This window comes from Hyperolius riggenbachi, chromosome 6 (genome assembly GCF_040937935.1).
Source record: "Hyperolius riggenbachi isolate aHypRig1 chromosome 6, aHypRig1.pri, whole genome shotgun sequence".
NCBI classification, from domain to species: domain Eukaryota; kingdom Metazoa; phylum Chordata; class Amphibia; order Anura; family Hyperoliidae; genus Hyperolius; species Hyperolius riggenbachi.
The window spans coordinates 349456502-349477270 of NC_090651.1; the positions used below are offsets into that span (position 1 = coordinate 349456502).

Below are 20769 nucleotides of genomic sequence, written 5' to 3' on the forward strand. Positions count from 1 at the left end.
GTGAAGAGAAAGTTGAGAGACGCAAGACCCAACACTCTGGATGAGCTTAAGGCCGCTATCGAAGCATCCTGGGCCTCCATAACACCTGAGCAGCAATTTTTTGAGAAGATATATATATACACACACACGATCCATGCCTCTCTTTTACCTGCTTCATGGAGTCAGTATTGAGGTTGGGGATGCTGCCCTTCCGGGACTTCCGCGTGAGCTTCGGGACCCCCGGTTTCTGCAGCTTGTTGCGGTCCGGATGGAAGAGCCCCACCCGCTTGCTGCAGCCCACGTTGTACCTAAAAGAGAATTACCAGATGAGACGCACTCGCAGGAAGAGGAAACTACTGCGCCGGAGTACGCCGTGAAAGGTTGCCCCAACCCCGACCTGACACAACATTCTGACCGGACAATTCAAACTCTCCTTCATTACACTACTACGGCCTCTTGCACACTACATGCGATTCAGATTTGCGGTTTTGACACGATTTTACATGCAATTCCGATTTTTAATCGGTACTGCATGCTGCGTTATTCCTTTTTGTTTTTATTGCATTCAGGGAAAATCGGAATCTCAAATCTGATTTGCAGTGTGCAGGGGGGCCTCTTATTCAAAGTCAGACTCCTATTCAATTCACTTTTCCTTCTAAAGGTGGCCTCTAATGATCCAATCTTTTTCATCCAATTTTACCAAATCTATGTAGTATAAGGGTACAATGAGTGAATATATTGAATGGATAATTAAGGCAGTTCCCTTATATTACATAGAAATGGTAAGATTGGATGAAACAGATTGGATCATAAGTGGCCACCATTCGTTTTTTGTTTTGGAGATAATTTTTCGACTTTGGATTAAAATAACACATCTGCAATCTGGAACTGAAAAAGTGACTAAAAAGTAAGTGAAACAGTGCTATCAAAATTATTCTGAGTATTTTCTTGCTTGCTGGTGGCTTAAAGGGCAACTGAAGCAAAAGGGATATGGAGGCTGCCATATTTTTTCCCTTTAACTACCTAAAGACTGAGTCACGCCAACGGGCTAACGCCAATTGGCATCTAGTCCTGGCCTTTGCAGGAGATTGCGTGCGCTGATGTGCGCGCATCTCCTCTTGGTAGGTGAAGCTCAGTTTTCAGTTTCCCAGTAGCAATCGCAGCTCGGAGACCGTCTAATTAGGGAAACACTTGTGTGCTGTGTTGTGCGGCCCAGCAGCGAGCCCTTAAAGCTGCAGTGGCCCATTTTGTGAAAAGTGGCCTGGTCTTTAGGGGGGGGGGGGGGAAGGGGGGGGGGTTAACACTGCGGTCCTCAAGTGGTTAAGCATGTTGCCTGGCAGCCCTGTTGATCCTCTGCCTCTAATACATTTAGCCATAGACCCTGAACAAGCATGCAGCAGATCAGGGGTTTCTGACATTATTGTCACATCTGACAAGATTAGCTGCATGCTTGTTTCTGGTGTTATTCAAACACTTCTGCAGCCAAATAGATCAGAAGAGCTGCCAGGCAACTGGTATTATTCAAAATGAAACAAATATGGCCACCACCACATGCCTCCCACTTTATGTCTCCTTTAAAAATGACCCCTGGTGTCTAACATTTGAGTTTTTCCTGTAATTGTTAATGCAGCGAATCCTAAATATAGCCTGCTGGCTTCTAACTGGACAGACTAGATGAGCTATGAATGAATTGTAATCCAGCCCTGTGATAAAGGGTGTGAATACTTGTGGCAATCACTGAACATCACGAGGGGTAAACTGAGCCACAATTAACAACATGACATAAAAGGGAGAACATCCGTCTATATCCTCCTCTCTCCACACCAAACGCCGATAATCGCTTCCCAGAACTCACCTCTTTGCACACGCCATGGAACAAAACCTCTTGGAACGTTTAAATTTGTACTCTAAGTCGACTCGGCCACAGAGCTCACACTTCAGTTTAGGGAGGTCACCATCCGTCTTTGGCTCTGAAAGTAAAAACAAAACAAAAATAGGAGTCATGTGAACAATGAGAATGGTTGATGGAAGATAAATCAGACCACTGACTGCACACAGATATACAGGATACTCAGGCCCGGATTTACCTCACAGGAGCCTATAACCACAGATGTCCTGGCACCTTAGACTCCGCCCTCCAAGAACCTACAAGCCCTTACCGAACCACATAGCAAGTGTACTGGCTGGTGCACTTCTCTCTTACTTCCTTTGCCCGTCATAAGTAGCTGCAGGTGCCCCTTAAGTATTTGGTAGCCAGAGGTACCCTCATTATTAAGTAGTTAGGAGGTGCCCCCAAGTATTAGGTAGCTAGAGGGACCTCCGTATTAAGTAGCTAGAGGTGCTAGTAACCTCTCATTTACACTCATCAGGACTCTGCGTAGGGAAGGAGGGAGGTGTTCTGGGAGGAGATTAAGCCACCTTTCCATCACTAGGCGCCTGTAGGCACGTGCCTACACTGCCTTATGGTAAATCCGTCCCTGAGGATACTGTCCAGCCATCGGTGAGGTCATGTGACGACAGAGCTGCAGTGTGCAGATCATGTGACAACAGTGTGCACGTCCCACGACAGGTAACGATGGATTCTCTGCTACTCTCTCACAGGCTCCATCTGGTGACTCTGCAAGGCTATCGCTGCTCTCCCATCAATTATAATTATCACTAGCATAAACTTTGTGGTTCTGGCAAGAATACATGTCATCCAGACAGCTTATATGAATACTGTGTATAAGATTTCAGCAGAGTTCTGCACTGCTACACCGGTGTCAGCCTAATCCTCCCCTCTCCAGGGTCACCTAGCGGTATGTACCAGTACTCTCTGGTCAGTGCCTGGAGTATGGGCTTCCAGATACCCCTTCTCTACCAACCAATCACCCCACAGGGTCACCTATATACCCCCTGGTCAGTGCCTGGTGTACTGCGCTGCCTGATACCTCCTCTCCCAATTACCTAGAGCTATACAGGGTCACCTATATACTCTCAGGTTAGTACCTGGCACGCTGGGCTCCTCTAGCTCAGAGTCGGTGGTTGTGGTGGTGTTGTCCTGCTGGGGCAGCTTTTCAGCCATAAGCCCTTGCTGACATTTTTCCTTTGCCCCCACTAGAAGGGAAGTGCGCCCCACCTGTTCACAAGAGAAATTGCAGTTAGGAGAACATACAGGACACGATACAATACACATGACAATACACAAAATCCCACCAGCTAAAGATACTGTATGTGTGAGAACTATGCTGGACTCCGGGGCTCTCCTTACTGTCCACTGCAGTCCTGCAACCAGACCTAATATTCCAGCCCCTCCCCCAATACCAACACCACATAACATAGCCTGTGATTGGATGATATGTTGTCATTACATGAAACCTATTCATGCATTTCTCAGATATCATTATTAGCAGTGATCCATTTGACGTAAAATCGTTTTGCTTTATTCCTCCAGCTCTTCCATATATTATACATGAATTCTGTATTTCATGTTTATGTATCTCGCATACCTCCTCTACCTACTGCTCTTGCCTCTTCTCTGACCCATGTAGCCTCAGCTCACCCTCCCCCTGTACCCTGTGGCCTTGGCCAGGTGCCTACCCCTTACACTCCATGGCCTTGACCCAATGTCCACACCCCGTGTACCCCATTGCCTTCACCAGAGGCCAATTCCCTGGACCGCATGGCCTTGGCCAGATGTCCCTTCTTTGTACCCCTCAGCCTTGGCTCAATGTCCACCCCCTGTATCCCATGGTGCACAGTGTGGACTACCTTAGATTATCGGCTGGCAATAAACAGTAAACCACAAATGATAAAAGCAATAGGAGATCATTGGTGCAGACCTCACACCCACCTCGATGGCAGCTGCTCTGCTCCTGTGTGACTGTAAAAGCAAGACTACAGTCAATGACACATCATCACAGTATGCAATGCATGCACACCTAATAGCATCATCACAGTATGCACCGCATGCGCACCTTATAGCATTATTACAGTATACAACGCATGCGCACCTTATAGCATTATTACAGTATACAACGCATGCGCACCTTATAGCATTATCACAGTATGCAACGCAAGCACATCTTATAGCGAGATCACAGTATGCAATGCAAGCGCATCTCATAGCATTTTAACAGTATGCAATGTATGCGCACCTTATAGCATGATCACAGTATACAATGCATGTGCACCATATAGCACGATCACAGTATACAATGCATGCGCACCTTATAGCATTATCACAGTACACAATGCATGCGCACCTTATAGCATTATCACAGCATACAATGCATGCGCACCTTATAGCATTATCACAGTATACAATGCATGCGCACCTTATAGCATTATCACAGCATACAATGCATGCGCACCTTATAGCATTATCACAGTACACAATGCATGCGCACCTTATAGCATTATCACAGCATACAATGCATGCGCACCTTATAGCATTATCACAGCATACAATGCATGCGCACCATATAGCATGATCACAGTATACAATGCATGCGCACCATATAGCATGATCACAGCATACAATGCATGTGCACCATATAGCATGATCACAGTATACAATGCATGCGCACCATATAGCATGATCACAGCATACAATGCATGCGCACCTTATAGCATTATCACAGTATACAATGCATGCGCACCATATAGCATTATCACAGCATACAATGCATGCGCACCATATAGCATGATCACAGCATACAATGCATGCGCACCTTATAGCATTATCACAGCATACAATGCATGCGCACCTTATAGCATTATCACAGTATACAATGCATGCGCACCTTATAGCATTATCACAGCATACAATGCATGCGCATCTAATAGCATTATCACAGTATACAATGTAAGCACACCTTATAGCTTAATCACAGTATGCAACGCATGTCCACCTTATAGCATTATCACAGCATGCAACGCATGCGCACCTTATAGCATGATCACAGTATGCAACACATGCGCACCTTATAGCATCATCACAGTATGCAACACATGCGCACCTTATAGTATGATCACAGTATGCAACGCATGTCCACCTTATAGCATTATCACAGCATGCAACGCATGCGCACCTTATAGCATGATCACAGTATGCAACACATGCGCACCTTATAGCATCATCACAGTATGCAACACATGCGCACCTTATAGCATGATCACAGTATGCAATGCATGCACATCTAATAGCACAATCACAGTATGCAATGCATGTGCACCTTATAGCATTATCACAGCATACAATGCATACGCACCTTATAGCATTATCACAGTATGCAACACATGCGCACCTTATAGCATGATCACAGTATGCAATGCATGTGCACCTTATAGCATTATCACAGTATGCAACACATGCGCACCTTATAGCATCATCACAGTATGCAACACATGCGCACCTTATAGCATTATCACAGTATGCAACACATGCGCAACTTATAGCATTATCACAGTATGCAACACATGCGCACCTTATAGCATTATCACAGTATGCAATTACAGTATGCAATGCATGCGCACCTTATAGCATGCGCACAGTATGCAATGCATGCGCACCTTATAGCATGATCACAGTATGCACCGCATGCGCACCTTATAGCATTATTACAGTATACAACGCATGCGCACCTTATAGCATTATTACAGTATACAACGCATGCGCACCTTATAGCATTATCACAGTATGCAACGCATGCACATCTTATAGCGAGATCACAGTATGCAATGCAAGCGCATCTCATAGCATTTTAACAGTATGCAATGTATGCGCACCTTATAGCATGATCACAGTATACAATGCATGTGCACCATATAGCACGATCACAGTACACAATGCATGCGCACCTTGTAGCATTATCACAGCATACAATGCATGCGCACCTTATAGCATTATCACAGTACACAATGCATGCGCACCTTATAGCATTATCACAGCATACAATGCATGCGCACCTTATAGCATTATCACAGTATACAATGCATGCGCACCTTATAGCATTATCACAGCATACAATGCATGCGCACCTTATAGCATTATCACAGTACACAATGCATGCGCACCTTATAGCATTATCACAGCATACAATGCATGCGCACCTTATAGCATTATCACAGTATACAATGCATGCGCACCTTATAGCATTATCACAGCATACAATGCATGCGCACCTTATAGCATTATCACAGTATACAATGCATGCGCACCTTATAGCACGATCACAGTATACAATGCATGCACACCATATAGCATTATCACAGTATACAATGCATGCGCACCTTATAGCATTATCACAGTATACAATGCATGCGCACCTTATAGCATTATCACAGTATACAATGCATGCGCACCTTATAGCATTATCACAGTATACAATGCATGCGCACCTTATAGCATTATCACAGTATACAATGCATGCGCACCTTATAGCATTATCACAGTATACAATGCATGCGCACCTTATAGCATTATCACAGCATACAATGCATGCGCACCTTATAGCATTATCACAGCATACAATGCATGCGCACCTTATAGCATTATCACAGTATACAATGCATGCGCACCTTATAGCACGATCACAGTATACAATGCATGCGCACCATATAGCATGATCACAGTATACAATGCATGCGCACCATATAGCATGATCACAGCATACAATGCATGCGCACCTTATAGCATTATCACAGTATACAATGCATGCGCACCATATAGCATTATCACAGTATACAATGCATGCGCACCATATAGCATTATCACAGCATACAATGCATGCGCACCATATAGCATGATCACAGCATACAATGCATGCGCATCTAATAGCATTATCACAGTATACAATGTAAGCACACCTTATAGCTTAATCACAGTATGCAACGCATGTCCACCTTATAGCATGATCACAGCATGCAACGCATGCGCACCTTATAGCATGATCACAGTATGCAACACATGCGCACCTTATAGCATCATCACAGTATGCAACACATGCGCACCTTATAGCATGATCACAGTATGCAATGCATGTGCACTTTATAGCATTATCACAGTATGCAACACATGCGCACCTTATAGCATCATCACAGTATGCAACACATGCGCACCTTATAGCATTATCACCGTATGCAACACATGCGCACCTTATAGTATGATCACAGTATGCAATGCATGTGCACCTTATAGCATTATCACAGCATACAACGCATACGCACCTTATAGCATTATCACAGTATGCAACACATGCGCAACTTATAGCATTATCACAGTATGCAATGCATGCGCACCTTATAGCATTATCACAGTATGCAATTACAGTATGCAATGCATGCGCACCTTATAGCATGATCACAGTATGCAATGCATGCGCACCTTATAGCATGCGCACAGTATGCAATGCATGCGCACCTTATAGCATGATCACAGTATGCAATGCATGCGCACCTTATAGCACGATCACAGTATGCCGTAAAGGCCAAAAGTTTAGAGAATGGCACAAATACTGTTTTTCACAAACCTTGAGGCTTCATTGTTTTTAGATCTTTTGTCAGGTGTCTCTGTGGTGTACTGAAGCATCATTACAAGCATTTCACAAGTTTCAAAGGCTTTTATTGACATTGGGCTCTATTCTCAAAGAGCCAAAAGTACCGCAAAATTTTACCGCTAAATTCCCGCCAGAGGTAAACTCCGCATTTTTTCACCATTCACTAACATTTTCCGCATGTTTGCCGCATGCGGGAAAAAAGATGCGGAAACAGCCATTATTCATGCGGGAATCATGCGGTAAAAAGGTCGCATGAAAAAGTGTTTAAAAAAAAAAAAAAGTTAAAGTCCAGCAAGCACAGCCCTTAAGCCTCCAGACTTCATTAAAGTCAATGGGATGCGGAATATATCACCTACTACTTGTAGGTGATAAAAAAAAATAAAAAAAATATATCGGTAATTAACGACGAAATGGTGCGCCTGAACATTTTTGAGAATTGATCTTTTATTGCGGAAAATACCGACTTTTGCGGAAACTTTTCCGCATGAATCCCGCACTTTTACCACACTTTTTCCGCATGCGGAAAATTTAGAGAATGCAGAATTGACGGTATTTTGGGTGCAAACTTCCCGCATGTACTTTACCGCATGCGGGAAGTCTTTGAGAATAGAGCCCAATGACATCAAGTTTATGCAGAGTAAATATTTGCAGTGTTGGCCTTTCTTTTTCAAGACCTCTGCAATTTGCCCTGGCATCCTGTCACTTCTGGGCCAAAGTCTCACTCACTGATGGCAACCCATTCACTCATAACCAATGCTTGGAGTTTGTCAGAACGTGTGGGGTTCTGTTTGTTCTCCCGCCTCATGAGGAATAGCGATGGTCATTTCTAGAACTCATGGAGAAGCACATGATTTGTTTGATCAGCTGATAAATCTGCAACGCTCTCATTTGCTTTCATCCTGCTTGAGCACATGACTAGCAAATTAGAGACTTAAGGCCCATACACACGTCTGACCTGTTCTCCTTGAAGATCTGGTAAAATTGTTGATTTAAGTGCAAACTTCGTAGCAGCAATATCCTTGTCTGTGAAGACTTTTTTTTTTTTTTTTTTTTTTTTTAAAAGCATCTGGTCTGCTATTCTAACTCAATCAGCAGGCCAGAATGATCTCCAGTCTTGTGCTAGGCAACACTCTCACCTGTGTTAATGAAAAGATTACCGATATGATCTCAGAAGGTCCTCTTGTGGCAGGGCTGAAATGCCAGTACACACCAAAAACCGCTAGCAAACGCTAGCGGTTTTTGAGGAGGTTTTTCAGAGCGATTCTAGGCATGTTTAGAGAGATTTTCTAAACATGCCGAGCGTTTTTGTGCAGCAGATTTTATATTTTGTTACAGTAGAGCTGTAACTGAACAGCTTCTGTAACAAAAAGGCATGGAAAACCGTTCTGATTTAGCGTTTTTTTCAGAGCGGTTTTCCACTTTCCTATACTTCACATTGGGTATCATTCATAAACAGGCTGTCGGTAGTGCGGGAAAACACCGTTCTTCTCCGCAACCGGTAATTAAGACTTCTGGGTGGGCATTCATAAAGAAGTCTGCCTGTTGCGGAAGAAGTGCGGAGGTTTTCTGGAGGAAGCTGGCGGCAGCGTGGCGGAAGACATGCGGAAACTTAAAAGCTGCCCGATTCCCTCCCTGCGCTGCTCTGTCTGATGCTGCTTGGGAGGTCCCTCCCATTCATTTATATGTATTCCGCCCGCCTATCGCTACTGTCGAGCAAGCGGTATTTTCCTTCCGGATACCGCTTGCTCTAATCTTTATGAATGGATGTGTTTGTTACTTTTTCTAGATTAATCTAGAAAAACTCCGCACAAGGCGGAAATGTATCGCTCTGTCACCTTTTCATGCGGAAAGAGCCTTTATGAATGGGGCTTATGCTGAGTGGTCGGGAAAGTCACCGGTGTTAAGCATTTCCGCATGCGGAAATGCTTTATGAATGATACCCATTGAGGTAGAAACGCCTCAGAAATCTAAAAAATGCTGCAGGACCCGAGTTTGCATTTGGGGGAAAAAAATGAACAGCTCTGGTGTGCACCATCCCATTCACCTTCGTTAGCCAAGCTGTTTTCACCCCACAAGCGTTTGAAAAAATGCTCAGATCTGCTATTGGTGTACATCAGCCCGGAATGGGTTTTTGTTGGGAAGATGATTTCATGGCAAAGAAGGACTTTGCAATTCATCTGATCACTCTTCATAGCATTCTGGTAAATATGCAAATTGCCATCATAAAAATGGAAGCAGCAAACTTTGTGAAAACCAGTTTTTGTGCAATTCTCAAAACTCCGGACTGTACAATTTATGAGCACCTTATAGCTTTATCACAGGGCTGGACAAATCCCAAAAGCCGCACCCAGGGCTACCTTACAACTCCACAAATAAAGGGTTTGGGGATTGGCTCCCAACAAACCTCATGTTCGCTCCTGAATTGGACAGACTGGATTCCATAGTAATTTGTCCAGCCCTGCAGGACATGCAACATAACACAAGCTATTGTGCAACTCTTACCGGGAAGGGCTGGGCTCCCTCCTGGATGACGAAGCCTTCGATGACATGCGTGAGGATTTGTGGTTTGACCACAGCCTGTGGCGGTTTGTTCTCACCATTCTGTGCAGTGCTGCCTGTGGCTGCTGCAGGGAGAGGAGATGATCCATTGCCTGATGTCATATCCAAAGGAGGGGAAGAGTTTGGGACAGCAGTCAGGCCTGGCAGGCTGGAATCTAGGGGGAGAGGGAGAGAGAGGGGTCAGAGGTCACGTCAGATGGATATATGAAGGAAGATGTGGTGTCCCTCTGTACTCCGTGAAATGATTCCCGGAATCACATGTAAGCACAGTGTTCCCTCATTTCACCCTACACAAACACACTATAATATATATATACACAGGGAGTGCAGAATTATTAGGCAAATGAGTATTTTGACCACATTTTAGGCAAATGAGTATTTTGACCACATCATCCTCTTTATGCATGTTGTCTTACTCCAAGCTGTATAGGCTCGAAAGCCTACTACCAATTAAGCCTATTAGGTGATGTGCATCTCTGTAATGAGAAGGGGTGTGGTCTAATAACATCAGCACCCTATATCAGGTGTGCATAATTATTAGGCAACTTCCTTTCCTTTGGCAAAATGGGTCAAAAGAAGGACTTGACAGGCTCAGAAAAGTCAAAAATAGTGAGATATCTTGCAGAGGGATGCAGCACTCTTAAAATTGCAAAGCTTCTGAAGCGTGATCATCGAACAATCAAGCGTTTCATTCAAAATAGTCAACAGGATTGCAAGAAGCGTGTGGAAAAACCAAGGCGCAAAATAACTGCCCATGAACTGAGAAAAGTCAAGCGTGCAGCTGCCAAGATGCCACTTGCCACCAGTTTGGCCATATTTCAGAGCTGCAACATCACTGGAGTGCCCAAAAGCACAAGGTGTGCAATTCTCAGAGACATGGCCAAGGTAAGAAAGGCTGAAAGACGACCACCACTGAACAAGACACGCAAGCTGAAACATCAAGACTGGGCCAAGAAATATCTCAAGACTGATTTTTCTAAGGTTTTATGGACTGATGAAATGAGAGTGAGTCTTGATGGGCCAGTCTTGATTGGTAAAGGGCAGAGAGCTCCAGTCCGACTCGGACGCCAGCAAGGTGGAGGTGGAGTACTGGTTTGTGCTGGTATCATCAAAGATGAGCTTGTGGGGCCTTTTCGGGTTGAGGATGGAGTCAAGCTCAACTCCCAGTCCTACTGCCAGTTTCTGGAAGACATCTTCTTTAAGCAGTGGTACAGGAAGAAGTCTGCATCCTTCAAGAAAAACATGATTTTCAAGAAGGACAATGCTCCATCACACGCGCCCAAGTACTCCACAGCGTGGCTGGCAAGAAAGGGTATAAAAGAAGAAAAACTAATGACATGGCCTCCTTGTTCCCCTGATCTGAACCCCATTGAGAACCTGTGGTCCATCATAAAATGTGAGATTTACAAGGAGGAAAAACAGTACACCTCTCTGAACAGTGTCTGGGAGGCTGTGGTTGCTGCTGCACGCAATGTTGATGGTGAACAGATGAAAACACTGACAGAATCCATTGATAGCAGGCTTTTGAGTGTCCTTGCAAAGAAAGGTGGCTATATTGGTCACTGATTTGTTTTTGAATGTCAGAAATGTATATTTGTGAATGTTGAGATGTTATATTGGTTTCACTGGTAAAAATAAATAATTGAAATGGGTATATATTTGTTTTTTGTTAAGTTGCCTAATAATTATGCACAGTAATAGTCACCTGCACACACAGATATCCCCCTAAAATAGCTAAAACTAAAAACTACTCTCAAATATTCAGCTTTGATATTAATGAGTTTTTTCGGTTCATTGAGAACATGGTTGTTCAATAATAAATCAATAATAATAATCCTGCACTTATATATATATATATATATATATATATATATATATATATATATACATACATACAGTGGTGTGATTGCCCCCTTCCTGATTTCTTATTCTTTTGCATGTTTGTCACACTTAAATGTTTCTGTTCATCAAAAACCGTTAACTATTAGTCAAAGATAACATGATTGAACACAAAATGCAGTTTTAAATGATGGTTTTTATTATTTAGTGAGAAAATAAACTCAAAATCTACATGGCCCTGTGTGAAAAAGTGATTGCCCCCCTTGTTAAAAAATAACTTAACTGTGGTTTATCACACCTGAGTTCAATTTCTGTAGTCACCCCCAGGCCTGATTACTGCTGCACCAGTTTCAATCAAGAAATCACATAAATAGGAGCTATCTGAAACAGAGAAGTAGACCAAAAGCACCTCAAAAGCTAGACATCATGCCAAGATCCAAAGAAATTCAGGTACAAATGAGAACAAAAGTACTGTAATTGAGATCTATCAGTCTGGTAAAAGTTATAATGCCATTTCTAAAGCTCTGGGACTCCAGCGAACCACAGTGAGAGCCATTATCCACAAATGGCAAACACATGGAACAGTGATAAACCTTCCCAGGAGTGGCCGGTCGACCAAAATTACCCCAAGAGCGCAGAGAAAACTCATCCGAGAGGCCACAAAAGACCCCAGGACAAGGTGGCTTCCCCCACGACGCAAATAAAAAGTGGCCTCCTCCACGTCGCAGAGACAAAGTGGCCTCCCCCACGACACAGAGACAAAGTGGCCTCCCCAGAATGCACAAAGTGGTCTCCCCATGACGCAGAGGCAAGGTGGCCTTCCCCCCATGACGCTCAGATAAGGTGGCAGCCCCTACGACACAGAAAACAGATATTGTAGCTCTGACCAGCAGGGTGAGAACTCTTAATAAGTAAAACAAGGTTATTTTGACAAGCACAGAACACAACAAATATGAGATCAAAGGAAGTAAGTTTGGATCAGTATTCCCTTAATTGTGTCCTTCAGTGAATTGTTTGATCTACCGGTGCCGATACTTTGTACAGAGATGATCAGATTCAGAACTATTTCCAGAGCCTGGCCTGATTAATCAAGCGGTCATGAAATGAACCAGAGAATCGCTTTAGTTCTGACTATTGCAGACTGGCCAGTCTCAGCAGATGTATTTATATAGCACTGATCTCCCCCAACTCTGTACAGAGGATATATGAGCACATACATGAGACATCCATCATGGGTGACAACGTAGCGTAGCCAGCAATCTCTTCAGCCGAAGGACACTCAGCAGAGGCGGCCATTAACAGCAGTTTCATCTGAGAATGTAATGCGTGTACAAGCGCCTCCCGTCCCGCCTACAGATTCGGCGTGCCAGATCTATAATAACGCCTGAGCTCATTGTTCCCCTCCTCACTCCACCCACTAGAAGCTGCGTCATCATCCCTCCTCCCATCCCCATAGACACCTCGCTAGCCGAGGCATTAAGTCCCGACCCCTGCAGTCCCTCCTCCCATCCCCATAGACACCTCACTAGCCGAGGCATCAAGTCCCGGCCCCTGCGGTCCTCCTCCCATCCCCATAGACACCTCGCTAGCCGAGGCATCAAGTCCCTACCCCTGCGGTCCCTCCTCCCATCCTCATAGACACCTCGCTAGCCGAGGCATCAAGTCCCGACCCCTGCGGTCCTCCTCCCATCCCCATAGACACCTCACTAGCCGAGGCATCCAGTCCCGGCCCCTGCGGTCCTCCTCCCATGCCCATAGACACCTCGCTAGACGAGGCATCAAGTCCCTACCCCTGCGGTCCCTCCTCCCATCCCCATAGACACCTCGCTAGCCGAGGCATCAAGTCCCGACCCCTGCGGTCCTCCTGCCATTCCCATAGACACCTCACTAGCCGAGGCATCCAGTCCCGGCCCCTGCGGTCCTCCTCCTATCCCCATAGACACCTCGCTAGCCGAGGCATCAAGTCCCGACCCCTGCGGTCCTCCTCCCATCCCCATAGACACCTCACTAGCCGAGCCATCCAGTCCCGGCCCCTGCGGTCCTCCTTCCATCCCCATAGACACCTCACTAGCCGAGGCATCAAGTCCCGGCTCCTGCGGTCCCTCCTCCCATCTCCATAGACACCTCGCTAGCCGAGGCATCAAGTCCTGACCCCTGCGGTCCTCCTCCTATCCCCATAGACACCTCACTAGCCGAGGCATCAAGTCCCGGCCTCTGCGGTCCTCCTCCCATCCCCATAGACACCTCGCTAGCCGAGGCATCAAGTCCCGACCCCTGCGCTCGTCTGTAATTGTGTGTGTACCATTTTCTATGCCACAGAAGGGAGCTAGAGTCTGCTCACAAATACAATAGCAAGATGCTAAGAAAAACAAACACAAGCAGGGCCTGCAATTCCTCCAGGAACATCGGCTACATTGCCCTTTGACACCTCCACTCATTACACGGTCACCAAATAATCATTACACACAACAAAACTCTGCATGCTTGTTCCGGGTCTATGGCTAAGAGTATTAGAGGTAGAGTCTCTGCAGCAAAGCCAGGCAATGTGCATTATTTAAAAGGAAATAAGTCAGACTCCGTATTCCTCTAACTTCAGGTGTGCTTCAGTCTACGTTTCCACTAGTGCGGTGCAATTCCGTTACAGAAAACGTGTAAACGAATTCGCATGCGGATGCAAATTCGTACGCATTTGTATGCAAATTAAGCGAAAATGCACGCATTTTCGTGTATTTTTGCAAGTATGCGAATTTAACCATATCAGTGTCCGTGTGCTTTTTTACATTATTTTTACGCTAAAACGTACGCAAATTCGCATGGAAAATTCGCATGGCGTAAATGCATGCGATTTTCCTATTAATTACATTACAGGTGAATCGCACACTGGCCTTGCGGTGTGCGAATTCTGATGGCTGTGCAGGTTTTTTCTGCACAGCACGCTGCACGACTTTTGGGCTAGTGGAAACAGGCCCAGTGACTATTACTGGCTATGTGAATCCGCATGCAGAAAACGCATGCAGATTCGCTCCAGTGGAAACAGGCCCTGAAGGGCTTAAACCCACTAGCAGCCTTTTCTAAGCGCTAGTGATTTGGAAAAGCTCTTGCTAATGCAATGCTATGGGGGATTTTTATAAAATCACATCGCTCAAGTGGGATCACACCCATATTGCATTACATTAGCAAGAGCTTTTCAAATCACAGAAGCGCTCAGAAAAGCAGGTTCCAGGCCTAAAGTTGACCAGAACTTTTGCACGGGACAGAAGAAAAACATAGATAAATGCACCCTGTATCTATTTAGAGAGTTTAGCCTGTCTAATTCCCCTTCATCTGTGACCAGCGCTAATATGTTGGCGCTTTATAAATACAATAAAAAATAATCTGTGACCAATCACAACTGTAGTTTGATTTTTCGGCTGTGTCTCCTCAGCAGAGCAGCTAATTTGCAAACACAGGATGTTAACTCTATGTCTGCTTTCATGAAACACTTTCATGAAACGTGAGAGATATACTGCAGAGTTATTGCAGGATTTGTATCGGCTATAACAAAAATGTATATTATGCTGTTGCTTATCTTTCAGAGCAGAGAGGAAGTTCTGAGTTCAGGTCCACTTTAGAGGACAACTGAAGTGAGAGGGATATGGAGGCTGCCAAGGGGTTAAGCAATACCAGCTGCCTGGCTGTCCTGCTGATCCTCTGCCTCTAATGTTAGGTACACAATACAATTTTCTGACAGATTTATACAGTCAGATCGATTATTTCTGACAGATCCAATCTGATTTCTGCACAATTTTCCGTTCACTTGTATGGAAATCAGATCGGCCGTGTTGGAAATAATCGATCTGACAGAAAATCTGCCAGAAAATTGTAGAATACTTTTAGCCATGAACCCTGAACAACAATACAGCAGTCTGACAGATTAGATGTATGCATGTTTCTTGTGTGATTCAGACACTACTACAGCCAAACAGAGCAGCAGGGCTGCCTGGAAACTGGTATTATTTAAAAGAAATTGAATATGGCAGCCTATATTCTTCTCACTTCAGTTCTCCTTTAAGGGGGTGGGGGGAGGGTTGGTCAATAATATGAAAATTAGTCTGAGTTCATGCAGAATTATGCAATCATTTGTGCAAATATATGCAGCTTAAAAATAGACCAATCAAATGCAGCTACTGTAGCATTCGCTTGATCCATTTTCATGCTGAATATATTTGCATAAATATTTACATAATTCTCCAAGAACTTGAACTAATTTGCATCTCACTAAACCGGCCCTACAGAGGAGTCAGAAATACCAAAAACGGAGGAGTTGGAGTCAAAGGGTTTTTCTTCCAACTCCACAGCCCTGGTATCGCCCCGCAGCGCGCACAGCGTGAACTCTCCCTTTAGGCCGGCTTAACACCACAAAAGCGATTTTGAGGGTAGGTTCGCAGTGCGACGTTAAAGCCGCGCGTTATAGCCCTTTGTAACGTGTACAAACACACTGCAATGCAAAGTCAATGCTACATTCACAGTGCATGCGTTGCGTTATAGTGTAACGCAGCACGTTCTGTGAAAGTAGTGCTTGCAGTGCGTTTGGCACGTTATGGGCTGCATTACTGTGTTTGCACATGCTCAGTGGATTTTGTTTTTAATAAAAAAAAACTAACGCATGCGCCGTTTTGGGCGCATCAGGATGCCACGATAACGGCGCATTTGATGCAACGTTAAGGGCGCATTCAAATGACAGCTAAACGTAACGCAATATAGCATAACGTGTACTAACACATTATTGCGTTACTACCTGCGGTGCGGCCTTAACGTGGCACCAAAAACGCAACGACAACTGTGAACTTAGCTTCAGAGCAATTTTTGAATCAATGAGTTTTTCGTATTTAAGCTGAATCACACCAAAAAGTCGCTAGTCAAGTTTAGGGGACCCAGCAGGAAACCTCATAGGGAAATTCAGCTAACGTGATTGAGTGGATGACACCCTCTCACACTGTCAGGTTTTCCATAGGATGTAGTAAACTACGCACACACTATTCAGCCAATCACAACACTTTGTGCTGTAGAGGGTGCCGTGATTGGAGAACTGTTCCCTATGAAGTTTCGTGATGGGCCCCCTAAGGTAGACTAGCACCCCAAAAAATGCTACATGTGGCACCATTGCAATTTTTACAAAATCGCGGGCTGTTGTGGGAACACCCTCATAGCGTGACACTGGACTAGCACTTTGCCAATTGACAAGTGCATCGCAATCGCCCCCGGTGGGAACCAGCCTTTAGCCTGTACAGAAGTCAGTATATAAATACAGCAGACAACATTACCAAAGCCAAACAACTCAAATATCTCCATCCCGGCACCTTTACAGCCAGCGTTGTGCTGAGCAGAGTATGGCCCAACACACCTGTGTGACAAGCCTGAGCTGGAAGCTGCCATTACCTGATTAGGCAATCGCAGATTCCCATTATACTGCCCTCTGCTGGACAAATCACATGAGCACACACAATAGCATTCATGGGCAATATTTTGATTTGAGCTCTATAGGAAAACACAAATGTGCCTGGATGGAAGCAGAAATGTAGATGGGCTAATCAGTAAATGCCAATCAATTAACACAGAAGGTGTTTTAATATATTATCCTGTAACGGAGAATCCTCTGTGGTCCTAATTTCTGTATCAATGCTCTCTGAACTTCTTAAGGCCTCTTTTCCACGGACTGTTGAGCTGTGTGCTCAGCAAGCAGTTACCAGGCTGCACTGAGCAGTTACCAGGCAGCAACAAGCAGTTGCCAGACAGCAGCAAGTAGTTGTGAGAGTTTTAGAGGCATTTCACTGCCTATCAACAGTCCGTGGAAAAGAGGCCTAAGGCCCCATTTACACTAGAGCGTTTTGCCGCGATTTCATCAAAACGCTCAAACGCTAGCGCTTTTTAAAAGCGCTAGCGTAGTGAAACCCTATGGGCCCGTTCTTACTTGGGCGATTTGCGGTAATCGCCGCAAATCGCCCACAAACGGGCAAAAACACAAAACGCAAACGCGCCGCCTGCACCATTTTCAGTCGATTTCCCGGCGATCACGTTTCAGTGCTATAGAAGCGCTAAACGCGATCGTGGTAAAATCGCTGCACTGTTCAGTGATTTTTCCACGTGAAAGCGCTACTAAGTGCTCGACCGGCGCTGGGGAGAAGCTGACATGCGGTGGTGTTACTGGGCGGCAGAGAACATGTTGAGTCACAAATGCGGCCACACTCAGATCTGACTTCATGGAGAGGCCGCCTGACCAGCATTGGTATTGAGCTCTAGAAAGTGCCGTACAGTGCTAAGAGCAGCTGGCAGGCGGTGAATTCACTGCCTGTCAGTTGCCCATGTGAAGGGGACTTATCACGTGCTGTGAGTGTTTCTATCTCATGATTAGCTTCAGAACCCGCCTGCCTGCTCTCCAGAGATGAACAATGGATGCAAATAAATCCGGCCTACCTGCAGTTTTCATGTAAATTCTATGCAACTTGGGATTGGACCAATCAGTTTCAGCATGATGTGCATTTGATGACTCCAATTCCAGGTTGCATACAATTTGCACGAAATCTTCTTGCAGGCCGGATTTATTTGACACTGAGGCTGGGTGCACACATAGCAGAAACGCTAGCGTTGCGGAAAACACTGCGTTTTTGCCTCTAATAAAAGTTTATGGGCCGCAAGAAAAAACGCATAAAACGCACATGCGTTTTCAAAAACTCTGTTTTTGTTGCATATTATGCAGGAACACTGCCAAAACGCACATAATGAAAGTCAATGGTAACGCAATGCGTTTTTATATGCAATTTTTCTAAAAAGTAATTTTTTTTGCTGTATTTTCGCTTCCTTTAGTCTTCCAAGTGATTTGCATAAATGGAAATATAAAAACGCACGGAAAACGCATTGCAACGCTAAATAAATGCCCACAACATTAACCTAAAACGCAGCCTTTCAGTCCATCTCAACCAAGTAATATGCGTTTCTGTATCCTATATTATTATCATCATCATCGGATCACAATAGCGACATTTTATAACAGAATTTCAACAATGGAATTGCACGATTGGACCAATCACATTGAACGACTGGACCAGTCAGATTGGACCAATTGTTCAGTTTGATTGGTCCAATCTGATTTTGTCCAATTGTGACCCCAGTCACCCTGTGACTGACTGTGCCAAGTTGAGTACCCTAACATTACCAGCTTAAAGAGACTCTGAAGCGAAAATAAATCTCGCTTCAGAGCTCATAGTTAGCAGGGGCATGTGTGCCCCTGCTAAAACGCCGCTATCGCGCTGCTAAACAGGGGTCCCTTACCTTCAAAATCCCCTCCGTACAGCGGGGGAGCGCTTCCGCATTGGGGCAGGGCTAACCGCCGCAGCCCTGCCCCACGCGCGTCTGTCAGCGCGTATCTCCGCCTCTCCCCCGCCCCTCTCAGTCTTCCTTCACTGAGAGGAGCGGGGGAGAGGCGGCGATGCGCCGCTGATAGACGCGCTGTGAGGTAGGGCTGCAGCCGTTAGCCCTGCCTCCAGCAGCAGCAAAATCTACGACCAATTTGGTCATTGATTTTGCGGGGGGGGGGGGGGGGTTGGGGGTGAAGGGACCCCCGTTTAGCCGCGGGTTTTAGCAGGATCACACGTGCCCCTGCTGAATATAAGCACTGAAGCGAGATTTATTCTAGCTGTAGGAGGGAGCAGGCAGTAGGGGCTGCGGTGTAAGCTGTAGGAGGGGGCTGCAGGGTAAGCTGTAGGAGGGAGCAGGCAGTAGAGGCTGCAGTGTAAACAGTAGGATGGAGCAGGCAGTAGAGGCTGCAGTGTAAGCTGTAGGCGTGAGCAGCCAGTAGAGGCTGCAGTGTAAGCAGTAGGATGGAGCAGGCAGTAGAGGCTGGCTGCAGGGTAAGCTGTAGGAGGGAGCAGGCAGTAGAGGCTGCAGTGTAAACAGTAGGATGGAGCAGGCAGTAGAGGCTGCAGTGTAAGCTGTAGGCATGAGCAGGCAGTAGAGGCTGCAGTGTAAGCAGTAGGATGGAGCAGGCAGTAGAGGCTGCAGTGTAAGCAGTAGGATGGAGCAGGCAGTAGGGGCTGCAGTGTAAGCTGTAGGAGGGAGCAGGCAGTAGGGGCTGCAGTGTAAGCTGTAGGAGGGGACTGCAGTGTAAGCTGTAGGAGGGAGCAGGCAGTAGAGGCTGCAGTGTAAGTAGTAGGATGGAGCAGGCAGTAGAGGCTGCAGTGTAAGCTGTAGGAGGGAGCAGGCAGTAGAGGCTGCAGTGTAAGTAGTAGGATGGAGCAGGCAGTAGAGGCTGCAGTGTAAGCTGTAGGAGGGAGCAGGCAGTAGAGGCTGCAGTGTAAGCTGTAGGATGGAGCAGGCAGTAGAGGCTGCAGTGTAAGCAGTAGGATGGAGCAGGCAGTAGAGGCTGCAGTGTAAGCAGTAGGATGGAGCAGGCAGTGTAGGCTGCAATGTAAGCAGTAGGATGGAGCAGGCAGTAGGGAGTGCAGTGTAAGCAGTAGGATGGGGAAGACAGTAGAGGCTGCAGTGTAAGCTGTAGGCATGAGCAGGCAGTAGAGGCTGCAGTGTAAGCAGTAGGATGGAGCAGGCAGTAGAGGCTGCAGTGTAAGCAGTAGGATGGAGCAGGCAGTAGGGGCTGCAGTGTAAGCTGTAGGAGGGAGCAGGCAGTAGGGGCTGCAGTGTAAGCTGTAGGAGGGGACTGCAGTGTAAGCTGTAGGAGGGAGCAGGCAGTAGAGGCTGCAGTGTAAGTAGTAGGATGGAGCAGGCAGTAGAGGCTGCAGTGTAAGCTGTAGGAGGGAGCAGGCAGTAGAGGCTGCAGTGTAAGTAGTAGGATGGAGCAGGCAGTAGAGGCTGCAGTGTAAGC

General features: G+C 45.7%; 1 protein-coding gene across 6 annotated transcripts in view; it reads right to left on the reverse strand.

Annotated features, from left to right (window-relative positions):
- Positions 1–20769, reverse strand: part of PHC2 (polyhomeotic homolog 2) — a 317874-nt gene that overhangs the window by 14974 nt on the left and 282131 nt on the right. For all 6 annotated transcript variants that reach the window (XM_068241613.1, XM_068241609.1, XM_068241610.1 and 3 more), the window contains 5 exons: positions 10020–10231; positions 3812–3841; positions 2968–3097; positions 1835–1949; positions 149–287 (listed from right to left, as the gene is read on the reverse strand). In XM_068241613.1, the coding sequence (XP_068097714.1) occupies positions 149–287; positions 1835–1949; positions 2968–3097; positions 3812–3841; positions 10020–10231 (626 nt within the window). The remainder of the gene's footprint in view (positions 1–148; positions 288–1834; positions 1950–2967; positions 3098–3811; positions 3842–10019; positions 10232–20769) is intronic.